General features: G+C 47.0%; 1 protein-coding gene across 1 annotated transcript in view; it reads right to left on the bottom strand.

Moving 5' to 3' along the window:
- Window positions 1-15,096, bottom strand: part of LOC121283179 (septin-5-like) — a 125,193-nt gene that overhangs the window by 38,854 nt on the left and 71,243 nt on the right. The window contains exons 7-8 of the mRNA XM_041197402.1: window positions 12,641-12,758; window positions 8,330-8,431 (exon numbers count right to left, since the gene is read on the bottom strand). Coding sequence (XP_041053336.1) covers window positions 8,330-8,431; window positions 12,641-12,758 — 220 coding nt within the window. The remainder of the gene's footprint in view (window positions 1-8,329; window positions 8,432-12,640; window positions 12,759-15,096) is intronic.

Genomic DNA, 15,096 nt, shown 5'->3' with positions numbered 1-15,096 from the left:
AAACCGTGCTACACCCCAGCCGATACTGAACCGTGCCACACCCCGGCCCATACAACACCGTGCCACACCCCAGCCGATACTGAACCGTGCCACACCCTGGCCCATACAACACCGTGCCACACCCCGGCCCATACTGAGCCGTGCCATACCTCGGCCGATACTGAGCCGTGCCACACCTCGGCCGATGCTGAGCCGTGCCACACCCCGGCCGATGCTGAACCGTGCCACACCCCGGCCGATGCTGAGCCGTGCCACACCCCGGCCGATGCTGAGCCGTGCCACACCCCGGCCGATACTGAGCCGTGCCACACCCCGGCCGATACTGAGCCGTGCCACACCCCGGCCGATACCGAAACGTGCCACATCCCAGCCGATACCGAACCGTGCTACACCCCAGCCGATACTGAACCGTGCCACACCCCGGCCCATACAACACCGTGCCACACCCCGGCCGATACTGAGCCGTGCCACACCTCGGCCGATACTGAGCCGTGCCACACCTCGGCCGATACTGAGCCGTGCCACACCCCGGCCGATGCTGAACCGTGCCACACCCCGGCCGATGCTGAACCGTGCCACACCCCGGCCGATGCTGAACCGTGCCACACCCCGGCCGATGCTGAGCCGTGCCACACCCCGGCCGATGCTGAGCCGTGCCACACCCCGGCCGATGCTGAGCCGTGCCACACCCCGGCCGATACTGAGCCGTGCCACACCCCAGCCGATACTGAACTGTGCCACACCCCGGCCGATACTGAATCGTGCCACACCTCGGCCGATACTGAACCGTGCCACACCTCGGCCGATACTGAGCCGTGCCACACCTCGGCCGATACTGAGCCGTGCCACACCCCGGCCGATACTGAGCCGTGCCACACCTCGGCTGATACTGAGCCGTGCCACACCTCGGCTGATACTGAGCCGTGCCACACCCCGGCCAATACTGAACCATGCCACACCCCGGCCGATACTGAGCCGTGCCACACCCCGGCCCATACTGAGCCGTGTCACACCCCGGCCCATACTGAGCCGTGTCACACCCCGGCCCATACTGAGCCGTGCCACACCCCGGCCCATACTGAACCGTGCCACACCCCGGCCCATACAGCACCATGCCACACCCCGGCTGATACTGAGCCGTGCCACACCCCGGCCGTTACCGAACCATGCCACACCCCGGCCGATACCGAACCGTGCCACATCCCGGCTGATACTGAACCGTGCCACATCCCGGCCGATACTGAACCGTGCCACACCCCGGCCCATACAGCACCATGCCACACCCCGGCTGATACTGAGCCGTGCCACACCCCGGCCGTTACCGAACCATGCCACACCCCGGCCGATACCGAACCGTGCCACACCCCGGCCGATACTGAACCGTGCCACATCCCGGCCGATACTGAACCGTGCCACATCCCGGCCGATACTGAACCGTGCCACATCCCGGCCGATACTGAACCGTGCCACACCCTGGCCAATACCAAACCGTGCCACACCCCGGCCGATACCGAAACGTGCCACATCCCAGCCGGTACTGAACCGCGCCACACCCTGGCCCATATGGCACTGTGCCACACCCTGGCCGATACTGCGCCGTTCCACATTCTGGTGCACTGTTTACATTCTGGATGGAATAATACCGTGCTTCTCAATGCCGTTTTTCAGTGCTTTGATCCACAGTGGAATTAGGCTATGTATGGTGAGACTGTATGGTTGGAAAGGATTCAGGGGGATGGTGGCTGTTGGTTTATCAGCAAGGAGTGAGGTGGATTGCAGCCCTTCTCAATACTTGAAGCAGTGATTAATCATCAGCAGCAGTCACAATAAGTCACATGTTTAGACATAGTGATTCACCCCTAATCCATGAGCTTCATTCGTCTCTTAGTTTCATCACCTCATAACTTTATCCCCCTTTCGCAGTGTACATTTGCTCTTAATTTGACTTCCAACTGTTAAGGCCCATAGGGGTAGCATCTCTGCCTCTGAATCAGCAGATCCGGGTTCAAGTCCCACTCCTAGACTTGAAGATGCATTCGTAACACTGTCAAACAGGTTGAGTATTAATTTGTAAATCCTTCCAACATATACCAATGGCAGACTCTAATAGCAGCAGAGATTCCCGGTCAGCCATGTGATGGAAAAAACATACATGTAAAAGTGTATGTTGCCACAGCAACCCAGACTCCTTTGGGGGTGGGGAGCTGTTGGCTGGGTGGCCGTTGGTGCCAACAGCTTGGGGTTCAACCCCATTCTGCCTGGGGTGGATTCAGGACCAGCTTCCTTGCCCTACCTGTGGTGGAGGTCATGGTTCTGTGGGTTGGACCTGGAGAAAACTCAAGAAGAAGAAAGTTCTTTCTGTTGGAGAGGAGATGGAGGGTTTATTGAAGGGTATATTCAAGCAAACAAAATATTGTAGATGACCCCAGCCTTCCTGTCGCTTGGCATTTCAATTCACGACTTTGCTCTCACACTCACATTTCTGTCCTCGGCCTGCTGCCATGGTCCAGTGAAGCCCAATGCAAGCTGTAGGAACAGCACCTCATCTTCCAATGAAGCACTTTACAGCCTTCTGGACTCAACATTGGGTGGAATGTTCTATTGTGGAGACTAAGTCTAGTGGCAGGCCAGATAGTTGGCATGATTCCCGCTGGGCGGTGGGGCAGATGAACGCACATGATCTTTTGTTTTTGAACCCATTAATTATGTATCCACAGGGAGCTCAGCAAATTTTGTGGCCATGGAGCAGGAAATTGTCCACCCCACCATTACCAAGTGGGGTTGAAGGTCTTGGTGCCATATTTAAAGGGCACCCAGACAGACGTTCACACAATGCAGGGCAGGAGCTCAGCACTACTCCGACAGAGTCCTTGCAGCTGCAACACGGATTGGAGAGGCGGGCAGATATGAGCCACCACATCCCGGGACATATGGTGGTGTCTCCAGCATTGCCTTTCCTTCATCTCTCGATAAGAGCACTGCCGGCGATACACCCATGGTCAGGCCAATGCTCCCTGTTGCAGTGGTTCATGTTCCCCAGCCTCTTGACCACATAGAGGCTCTGCTGCCTCTTGCTGCTCAGGCCCTTGTTTTGCATGATCCTGTACCAACTGGTGATGGGCTCTCCTTCTCCTTATCTGGATGGGAGCCATTACCAAGACAGAGTTGTCTGCAGCCTGCATCATCAATGCCTCAGTGGGTGTGTGAACAAATTGAAGTGATACATTTATTGAGCATGTCCTTTACAGGTTTCCCTCCATCTCAAATCCAGCAGGCCAGTGCTCAGCCCTATACCTGGCTTCTGCCTAGACATGGCCTCCACATGCCTTCGCTCCTCTCAGAGCCAATACCCCTTACCATCCCAATGCCCACCTTGACCCTGCCCCCTCCCATTATCCGAGCCACCTGTCTTTCTCTCCTCCATGACCCCCCTGATGAGACATTCACCTACCAGAGGCTCAGCTTGGACCTGCTACCCTACCATACCCCACTCCCCCCTCTGACCGTGACTATTTCCTTCTATCACCAGTATCCCGAATCCTTCCACCAGGACCCCACCTTCGACACTCTCTAAGACACTCTTCACTCCCTTCCTTGGGAACCTTGCCTCCCCTGTCCAGCCTTCTCTCCACCTTTCCACCCTACTCTCCCCTTCCCCGCCTAGCCTTCTCCCACCTCCCCTGTCCAGCCTTGGCGCAGCCTTTGCTAACGGCACGCGCGTGAAGTTAGAAGACAACTAGCAACTTAAGACTGGGCAACTATCAGTGGGCTGTGGGCCATCAGCAGCAGCAGAATTGCATTCTAACACAATCTGTAACCTCACGGCCCACTCTACCATTACCATAAAGCCAGGGGATCAACCCTGGTTCAATGAAAAGTGCAGGAGGGCATGCTAGGAGCAGCACCAGGCATACCTAAAACTGACGTGTCAACCTGGTGAAGCTATAACACAGGACTATTTGCATGCTGAACAGCATAAGCAGCAAGTGATATACAGAGCTAAGAGATCCCACAACCAATGGATCAAATCTAAGCTCTGTAGTCCTGCCACAACCAGTCGTGAATGGTGGTGGACAATTAAACAACTCACTAGAGGAGGATGCTCCATAAATATCCCCATCCTCAATGATGGAGGAGCCCAGTAGATCAAAAGATAGGCTGAGGCATTTGCTATAATCTTCAGCTAGAAGTGCTGAGTGATGATCCATTTCAGCCTCCCCTGGAGGTCCCCAGCATCACAGATGCCAGTCTTTAGCCAATTCAATTCACTCCATGTGATATCAAGAAACAGCTGAAGGCACTGGATACTGCAAAGGTTATGGGCCTTGACAATTTTCCGGTGATAGTACTGAAGACTTGTGCTGCAGAACTTGCTGCACCCCTAGCCAAGCTGTTCCAGTACAGCTACAACACTGGCATCTACCCGGCTATGTAGAAAATTGCCCAGGTATGTCCTGTACACAAAAAGCACGACAAATTCAACCCGGCCAGTTACCGCCCCATCAGTCTACTCTCGATCATCAGCAATGTGATGGCAGGGGTCAACGACAGTGCTTTCAAGTGGCACTTGCTTAGCAATAACCTGCTCACTGACGCCTAGTTTGGGTTCCGCCAGGGCCACCCAGCTCCTGACCTCATTACAGTTTTGGTTCAAACTTGGACAAAAGAGCTGAACTCCTGAGGTGAGGTGAGAGCGATTGCCCTTTACATCAAGGCCACATTTGACTGGGTGTGGCATCAAGGAGCCCTTGCAAAACTGGAGTCAATGGGAATCGGGGGAAATCTCTCCACTGGTTGGAGTCATACCTAGCACAAAGGAAGATAGTTGTGGTTGTTGGAGGTCAGTCATCTCAGTTCCAGGACATCACTGCAGGAGGTCCTCAGGGTAGTGTTCTTTGCCCAACCACCTTGAGCTGCTTCATCAATGACCTTCCTTCCATCATAAGGTCAGAAGTGAGATGTTCGCTGATGATTGCACAATGTTCAGCACCATTCGTGACTCCTCAGATACTGAAGTAGTCCATGTCCAAATGCAGCAAGACATGGATAATTTCATGCTTGGGCAGACAAGTGGCAAGTAACATTCGCGCCACACAAGGCAATGACAATCTCCAACAAGGGAGAATCCAACCATCGCCCTTTGACTTTCAATGGCATTACCATCGTTGAATCCCCCACTATCAACATCCTGGGGGTTACCACTGACCAGAAACTGAACTGGACTAGCCATATAAATACTGTGGTTACAAGTGCAGGTCAGAGGCTAGGAATCGTGCGACAAGTAACTCACATTCTGACTCTTCAAAGCCTGTCCACCAGCTACAAGGCACAAGTTAGCAAGTCAGGAGTGTGATAGAATACTCCCCACTTGCCTGGATAAGCACTTGGCACGTCATAACATTCAAGGCTATGGGCCAAATGCTGGTAAATGGGATTAGGTAGGTAGGTCAGGTGTTTCTCACATGTCAGTGCAGACTCGGTGGGCCGAAGGGCCTCTTCTGCATTGTGTGATTCTGTGATTCTGCCTGGTTGACTGCAGCTCCCATAACACTCAAGAAGCTTGACACCATCCAGGACAAAGCAGCTCACTTGATTGGCACCATGTCCACAAACATTCACTCCCTCCACCACCAACGCACAGTAGCAGCAGTGTGTACCATCTACAAGATGCACTGCAGGAATTCACCAAGGCTCCTGCAACAGCACCTTCCAAACCCACAACCACTACTATCTAGAAGGAAAAGTGCAGCAGATACATGGGGACACCACCATCTGGAAGTCACTCACCATCCTGGCTTGGAAATATATCACTGTTCCTTCACTGTCGCTGGGTCAAAATCCTGGGACTCCCTCTTAACGGGACTCAGGACTGTGGATGTACCTACAGCATATCGACTGTAGCGGTTCAAGAAGGCAGCTCACCACTACCTTCTCAAGGGCAATTAGGGATGGGCAATAAATGTTGGCCCAGCCAGCGAAGCCCACATCCCGTGAATGAATAATAAAAAAAGTTATACGAGGTCCCCAAGAAGGAGTAAGCAGCATCAACTGACCTCAAAGTCGTGGAAGTGGTGAAGCTCGCTAGGTGCACGCCACTTAAATACAGTCGTAAAACTGAACGTACTAAACTCTCGCAGGCAGGGAACTTATTTTGAAGGATGAACTTAATTCCAGCAAGGTGGCCTTTTAATTAGCATGCATGAGATGCAAGTGAACGCAAATGAGGTTCCCGACTTCATTCATTGCGAAACTTGATCGGCCTTTAACCCGCCTTGAAACTCAAGAGAACAAAATTTGCAGTTTATCCTGCCGTCGGGAAACAGATTATTTGCCTCCTGGCAAATTAAGTGCACCTGCCTGCCATGATTCCACCCACTGAGTTCAACAGCTTCAGAGCATAAACTCCGTCTTCCATTTTGAATTTTCCCCCCACCCCCCCCAAATGCCAGTTTGTGTCTGGTTTTTATATTTTTGCTTTCAGAACAGACCTTTAGTCTGCTATTAACACCTATTCTAGACCAATATGTTGTTTCTTTACTACAACTATTACAACTCCGTTTGCCTTTCGTTCCATGATATCTTTGGTATTAAATCTCCCCTGCCCTCTAACCTATCCCTGACCCTCCCCCTTTTTCAACAATATAAAACCCATCACATTTCTGCCTATCTTCAATTCAAAAAAGGAGTCATGTCGGACTTGAAATGTTTACTCTGTTTCTCTCTCCACAGATGCTGCCAGGCCTGTTGAGTTTTTGGAGAACTTTGTTTTTTATTTCAGGTCTACAGCATTTGCTTTTATTAAAATATTGTGTATACTGGAAATGAGAAATTATAAATTGAAAATCTTGGAAAAAAACTCAGCAGATGGAGAGAGAAGTGGAGTTAACATTTCAGGTTGATGATCAGGTCTGATGGAAGGTTGAAACATTGGGCTGGATTTTACAGTTTTCAGTGAGATCAGGGGGTGGAATGGTAAGGAAGTGTTTTGCTTGCTGTTGCTCCTGCCCCTGCCATCCCAGCATGGCAAATCAAGCGTCGGATGGCCAATTAGCAGCTGCCTGGCGGGAAGGCAGCCAATTAGCAGCGTGAAGAGGGGCTCTACACCCAATTGGGAGTCTAGGCCAGAACATCTCGTGGGAGTGGGGTTATGCCGTGGAAGTTGGTCACAGCCACGAATTTACCTTCTCAATCTCTTATTTCTTATGGCAGGCTCAAAACTGTGAAAAGAATGAAGTAAAACATACAGATGCTGCCACCTGCACCAGCAGGCTCTGCTGCTATATGCAACCATAGTCCCGAAGGCCTTTTTGCCATCCTTGTGCTGCTTCCTCATACTTGGCGCGAAGCTTTTCCTGTTTGACATCCGATAAATGGAATGAGCAATGAAAAATTGAATACAATTGGCTCTTTAACAAACTCAAAAGCATGTTAATTATTTATTTCAAAAGGTCAGACAGGCTTCCCATTTCCTTGCCTGCTTGCCTTCAGCAATATCGGAGACCGGTGTGATGATGTTGGATTGCCAACCCAATGTCAACGCACCACATTTGACACAGGGAGGAGGGGGCAGCCCGTCTGATTTATGGCTGTAAACCCCAGCCCATTAAATCTGTTTTTCTCTCCATACAGAAGCTGCCAGACCCGCTCCATCACAATGCTGCCAGTGATCCCAGCATTGGAATTGTTACTCAACATAAGCAACAAGTTTCACATTAAGGAAAACAAAAATAATAGCTGGTATTATGTTTAACTGTCTAAGCAATTTTTATTAAAAAAAACTTGTATTACAAGTGAATATGGAATTTTTATAATGTGGAAGGGGGAGAGTCAGAAGCAGGAAGATTTGATAACCCCCATTCTACAGGACTATGGGTAACATTACACTATAAGTTTAGTGTCAATGCCAAATGGTTTTGTTTCCCAACAATACAATAGTTGAAGTATACATTCAGAGTCAGGATTGAGCCTGACACTGGAATGAAGGGGAGTGAGACCCCTGGATAGTTATGGTGTAAATGCTACTTATAATATAACAACTGTATGCACTCTCACTCTTTACAGTTTTATTTATAACTGCAGTGTCTCTGTTTATGACATATTTTGTATTATCATACAAGGCTGCAATGTGGCTGCCCCTCATACGTGGCCTACTCCTGCTCCTAATTCTTGTGTTCTTATAGGAAAGTAGAGTTGAGACCACAGTCAGATCAGTCATGATCTTTTGAATGCCGGAGCAGCTCGAGAGGCTGAATGGCCTACTCCTGCTCCTAATCTTTGTGTTCTTGCATATCTGAAGGAACTCAACAGACTCCCATTAGCTCCTCCCCACCTTCAATTCCTGATCTTGCCGTTTAAATTCTTCATCCTCATCGGAGTCACATTCCGGGAACTGATAGATTTTGATCCCATAGAATTTGATTTCCTCACGGATCTGAGGAGAAAATATTAGAAAATGTAAACAGCAAAGGTGGGTCAACTTCCTCAAGATGCTTCAGAGAGAGCTAAGGGATTGTTGGACCTTTAATATTAACTAAAGCTTGAGCGTATGAATTTTTGAGTCATCTATCTGGTGAGCAGAACCACAGCCCTCTAGACTAAATGCCAACAGCTCTCGGAATGCAATTGCAATCATAATTCTGTGCAAAATGGAGAGCTCAGACACAGCTCACATAATGTTCCCTGGCATGGAGTAAGCAATCTTCATCCAATCCAGTCAGCTCAATAAGTCTTGATCAGCCCCAAGCTTTGGATTTAGGGACGAATGGATTTTCTCCGCCATTTGTTGACAGAGTTTAGGTATGTAATGACTGGATAACTCATTTGTAAGCAAACCCAGTGAGCTTCATTCTTTGTACAGTGTAAGGTTGGTGAGGGAGATATTTCCATGGTAATGTAAAACAAATTAGCAGTAATTAGTAATCTTGCTCAGTGAAACCACGGTATGGTTATTACAGGAAGTAGAATATTGTGCTGACAGTTTGGAATTGTATCTGTCAGTCAGTCTAAAGGGACCTTTATTTGGTATGTAACCATGCCACAGCTGACCTTGGAGTGCTTGATGTTGATATTCATTGCCTGCAATTGAAAGCAGTCCATTCCTCAGCAATGGCATGTTAACTCGTGATAAGTTGAAAAATTCACCCAAGTGTTTGTTTTCTGACTGTATTAGGACCTTAATAGAACAACCACAAGAAGCTTGAAGTAAATTGGAAAGCATGAGGTTGACATTTTCAATAAAGAGGGTGCTACTAGAATCCTGGCAGTCATTAGTTTGCTTATATTTCACTTTGAGGGTGAGGCTCCACTGGTTATTGTTGACTGAAAATCACTGAGTTATTTTACTGTATAAAAGCTAAGGTTTTCATTTACTCTTCTCTATCCTCTGTTTTAATGGCAATGTTAACACTTTATTTTTACGTCTCCCTGACAGTAATTTTTAACCTGTTCATGTAGCAATATTGTAAATGTGTATGGGGCAATTTCTCATGGCACAAAATATGGAACAGAGGAAAACTTTACAAGACCTGTATTTATATCCAATTATATCATATTGCAGCAACATGCTTCACCTATAATGATTTATTTTGAAGTACTGTTGCAGTTGTTAAAGAGGTGCATGTGGCAATTGATTTAGATATAGTGATTCCACACACAATGAAGTGCAAGGCCAGCTGATCAAATTTGATAGTGGCTGTTGAGGAAGGAATAATGGCGAGGGCTGATGCCAAAAATATAGCCCTGAATTTTACTTTCCAAGATTGGGCGCATGCCCAACCTGAATACACATAAAACTGTGCGAGGTGATGTTGGGCTTGTCCTCTGATGTCATCGCGCATGTATGCATTATTGAGGTCGGCAGGCATTGGAGCCGTACCTGCCAACAATTAAAGGGCCAATTAAAGCCATTAAAAAGCCTATTGACCAAGATTTTGTGCTCATTGCACGGGCAAAACAGGCAGGCCGACAGCACATTTTTATCAAATTGTCATCTATTGGTGGGTTAAAAGACGCCCGGAGCACAAGCACTTTCTTTTCATCTTCTTTGTGACTTTGCTGCTGTCATGTTTCTGAGCGTTGCCAGATTTCCTTTTGATTGCCCTAGCTTTCTAAGCTGGTACCTATAAATCTGTGCCAAAGTTCTAACAAAATAGATCAGTCTGTACAAACCATGGGGAACATTGTCGTTTACAAAGGATATTGACCTTGAAAATCCATGACCATTTGGCATATTGCCAGTGTAATTATATAGTGAGGGGTTGGGGAGGTTGAGTTGAGGGTAGGGGCTCTCTGAACGTCAGACTCCCTATGACCCAGGCCTTCATTATGACCCAGCATATAGGTACTGCAGGTTTGTCATTGGAGGTGTCCCAACTGACCCAGCAGATGTGAAGTATGACCAGATCCCTGACATAATTGAAAACAGTTTTTTAAAAGCACCTTAAATCTGACCCCTTTGGTTATTGACCCTTCAGCCATTAGAAACAGCTTCTCTTTGCTTACTCTATCTAAACCCTTGATGAGTGTAAACATCTCTAATAAATCTTCTTTTAGCCAATTCTGTTGTAAGGAGAACAACTTCAGTTTTTCCAGTCTATCCCCTTAACTGTAATCTCTCATTCCTAGAACTGTACCCTGTCCAAAACCTTCATGTTGTCCCTTAAGTCTGCTGCTGAGAATTGGACATAATACTCCAGTTGGGGTCAAACTAATAACTTGGTAAATGTTTAGCATAACTTCCTGATGTTTGTCTTCCCTCCACTCTCGATTTACATCAGTATTTGTGGGGCCTGATAAGTGAACTTATGTTTGGTTGAAGAGGGAAAATCAGCTTAAACACTGTATGCCTCTCAAATCTTATCACAAGGCCAAATCAAGACTACTCTATCACCCTATTGTAAACTCTGCCACATTTCTCAACTTATTTAAAAACCTCAAGCCACCGTGGAACCTAAATGACAGTTGTAACTATGAATAAACTTCAGTATAAATGGAACATGGCAAGTATTTGAGGTTATTCTGTGTTTTAGTTCTAGATGTTTAATCTGCCAAAAAGTGAATCTGCTTTATAGCTGTTTGGTAGTGAGTACGAAGCCCATGATGACTCAAACAGCATTGAGGCTGTGGGTGGTGACAAGGTGGGCAGCTGTGAGATTGACGTCATGACTGACCAATCTCTGACACACCAAGGAGAATCAAAACCACCAGCAGCAAATCAGCAAATGTTGGAAATCTGATAGTTGTTTACTGCAAGGAGAACAGCCCTAAGAGGAGATTTGATAAAGGTGTTCAAAATTATGAAGGATTTAGATTAAGCTAATAAAGATAAATTATTTCCAATGGCAGAAGGGTCAATAACCAGAGGGCACAGATTTATGGTGATTAGCAAAGAACCAGAGGCAACAGGAGGGTAACGAATAGTTAGGATTTGGAATGCACTGCCTGATAGGGTGATAGAAAAAGAGATTTATTAGTACCTTTAAAAAGGAAATTGGACAAATACTTGAAGGAGATAAAATTGCTGGGATATGGGGAAAGATTGGGGGTGGGTGGGACAAATTGGATTGCCCTTCAAAAGAACTGATACAGTTCGATACACTAAATGGCTTCCTTTTGTGCTTTACTGTCCTATGATCCAATAAAACAGAAAGTGACCAAAATGCACAAGTAAGTCAGCATCTGAAAAGGAAAACACGAGGTTAAAATTTGTGTAGGAACTTTTCAGACCTATAGGGCATTGCTGGGAAAACTTTATATAACATATCACTGCTGTCTCAGCTCATCTGTTGCTGAAAGTCGCATACATGTCACTACCTCTAAACTTGGCTATTCCAATACTGTCCTGGTTGACCTCTCACATTCTACACTTTGTAAACTTAAGGTCATCTAAAACTCTGCTGCTTATACCCTTACTCACACTAAGTCCCTTTCACCTATCACTCCTGCGCTCGCTGACCTACTTTGGCTTCTGATCAAGCTAACTTTGATTTTAAAATTCTCATCTTTGTTTTCAAATTCCTCCACGGCTTTGTCCCCTTCCCATTTCTGTAATTCCCTCCAGCCCTACAACCCTCCGAGATATCTGCATTCATCTAATTCTGGCCTCTTGAGCATCCTCGATTTGGAGCGCTCCATCACTGGTGGCCATGCCTTCAATGCCTGGATGCTAAGCTCTGGAATTCAGAATCTCTCTGATTCCCTACCTTGCTCACTTCCTTTAAGACTCTCCTTAAAACCTACCAAGCTTTTGGCCATCTGCCTTAATATTACCTGTGACTCACTGTCTAATTTTGCTTTATAATGCTCCTGTGAAGCACCTTGGGATGTCAAATGTCATGTGATTAACTTTCCAAGAATATGTGCAACCAGAGTTGGCAGCCCTAGCCTGAACCCTATCTTTCGATTCAGAAGTGAAAGCACTACAAACTGAGCTAAGATGACACTTGAAAATCATATTTATACTGCTGCTGAATGGCCAGAGTACATCTTCCCTCAGAGTACTAACTTGTTGATCAGATAGAATTCCAACGTTTTCCCATTTATTCCCACTGAACAGTGGAATAAACGACCTTCAGAATCAGGAGCAATGTGAGCTGTCGATGTTTGCCTGTGCTGTTGGGACTGACATACTAAATCCATTTACCTTTGATTTCATTTTGGAAACCTCTGCAGGAGTCAGTGTGTCGGCCTTGGCAAGCAGTGGCACAATGTTCACCTTGTCATGCACAGCTTTCATAAATTCCACATCCAATGGCCGTAACCTTCAAAACCAAGCAATTACAAGAAAGGCTCAGGTCAGGTTATTGATATTTGTTAAGAATTATTTAGACCTACATTAGAACTGAAACTTATCACTATATCGATGAGCTTGTCCAAACTTTTTGTTTTCATGGATTTTCGGTTGGACCCATGGAATATTAAGTGCCAGAGTATTAAGTGCCATATATTAAGTTTAAATTCATTAAGATGTGTACATCTTAAGCTGTTGATACCAATATAACATGGTGAAATGAGTTAGTAATTTGCCACTAATGAGGCACCATGTGCTAAGCACAACCCTTACAGACTTCCAGGTGAACAAAATGTTAACTATTCCAGAAGGTATTTGATAAGATTCTGTACAAGCGATTCTTAGCAAAAGTGAGAGCACCCAGAATTGGATATAACCTTGTGACATAACTGGTGGACAGGGAGGAGACAGAGAGTAGGAATGTGATCAGTGATCTTCCCCTGGGATCTGACGTGGGGTTCAGTTTTTGTCCAAATATATTGATAATTTGGATGAAAGAATAGAGAGCTGGATATTCATGTTTGCAGAAAACACTGTTATATGGAATGTATTAAATTTAAAAAAAACTATTTACTCTGGTGGGGGAAATATAGGCTGGGATTTTCCTTGCCCGCCGGTGTCAGGCGTGTTCGGTGGCATGAGAGGACTATATGGCGAGAAGGCCAAAAATTGGTTTCACAATGTCGTGAAACCAGTTTGCGATCATCTGCTCTGCCCGCCAGTGGCGGTCCACGTTCCCTGCCATCGAACGTCGGGAACCTCACTGAAATACATCAACATATCATTAGCAGGCCAGCCTGCCAGACTCATCCCCTCGCGCCAACCCCACCACCCCACCCGGATCATCCACCCACATCAGTGAGAAAATACTCGACTTGTTTCACAACAGTATATATAAGATTTGCACTGGGTGGGCTGCACTTCGCTCGGGACTTCAAGGTTTGTTTGCCTACCTTGCTTTGGTCAACACTCACAGTTATCAGCGTCAGGTTTCACAGACAGCACCGCATCACTTTTAGGGGAACTCATGGGCAGGTCTCTGCCTACCAGCTCAGCCATATGTGGGTGGCTTTTCAATGGTTGCTGGGCTAAGATTTGCTTGGGGAATGGGGAGAAGGGGCCTTAGGCAAGAGAGGAGGCTGCAGGACGAGAGCTGTACTGGGGAAAGAGGGTATCCCAGGGTGTGTGTGGGGGCGCATGTTGATTTGTGCTAGTGACCTTAAGATGTTGAGGGCTGAGGAGGCAGTCGCCAGAGGAGATGAGGACAGATGGAGATGTGAGGGTAAGTTTGTGAGAATGGGTGGTGATATCCCTCGAGCTGGCAGTGTGTGAGATGCCAGTGAATGTGTAATGGGCTTGAGTATGTGAGTTTACAGTAATGAGATAGCCATAGCCTGGCTGCACGGATGAGATCATTCATCCTCTTTCTGCATTGGATGGCGAACCTCTTCTGTGCTACATTGCCACTGATCACCACTGCCATTGGCTACCAAGCCGGAATGATAATGTAGCTGTCCCTCCTGCGGCCAGAGTAGAGGTAGGGAACGTCACAGGGGGCCTCCATGGCATCCAAAAGGTGCTCGATGGCTGTGGTCCTCTTGCCTTTTGGGACCATATCCTCTTTACTGCAGTCCTAGGCTGAAAGTACTGAGCGAGGCTGTAGTTTAAATGTGGTGCCGTGCATGATGAAGTGGCGAGGTGATGTTGTGGTGGGCGAATGAGAGGCCGCCCACCATAAAAACAGCGTGTTTCCCGGGAATGCATAAATAATGTGACGGGTTTGGGACGATACAGCGTGAAAACCCGCCATCGTGGCTGACGGGTAAAATGTTGTTGCACCCGCCCGCTACCACACTTAGTGCAAATCTCGGACAATTCCACCCAAAATCTTAACCTTAGAGCTAGGTCATTTAGAAGTGAAATCAGGAAGCACTTTTTTATACAAAGGATTTTTAAGCTGCACTTTCGTTAGGTAGGAATATCAAGGGATATGGAACAAAGGCACAGCTGAGATACAGATCAGTCACAGCCTAATTGAATGGTGGAATACAGGCTCGAGGAGCTTCATGGCTTACTCTTAATCCTATGTTTCAGATGAAACAAAATTGCAAATAAGAAAAATAAGCACAAAGAACTGAATTGCCTGGGCATTGTGCACTTCACTGTCATGGTTCAAGGGTCATAGTTCAAACACTCCTGGGTCTGATAATCTTTCTTCTAACTGGTGTAACAAAATTCTTTTGGGAGATGTGGAGTGACTTTTTCAGTAATGGGCTATAGCATCACCGCTGGAACTAGTTACTATTAAA

The sequence above is a fragment of the Carcharodon carcharias genome, chromosome 10, assembly GCF_017639515.1.
Source record: "Carcharodon carcharias isolate sCarCar2 chromosome 10, sCarCar2.pri, whole genome shotgun sequence".
Lineage (NCBI taxonomy): Eukaryota > Metazoa > Chordata > Chondrichthyes > Lamniformes > Lamnidae > Carcharodon > Carcharodon carcharias.
This window is presented reverse-complemented; position numbering and strand designations above follow the sequence as displayed.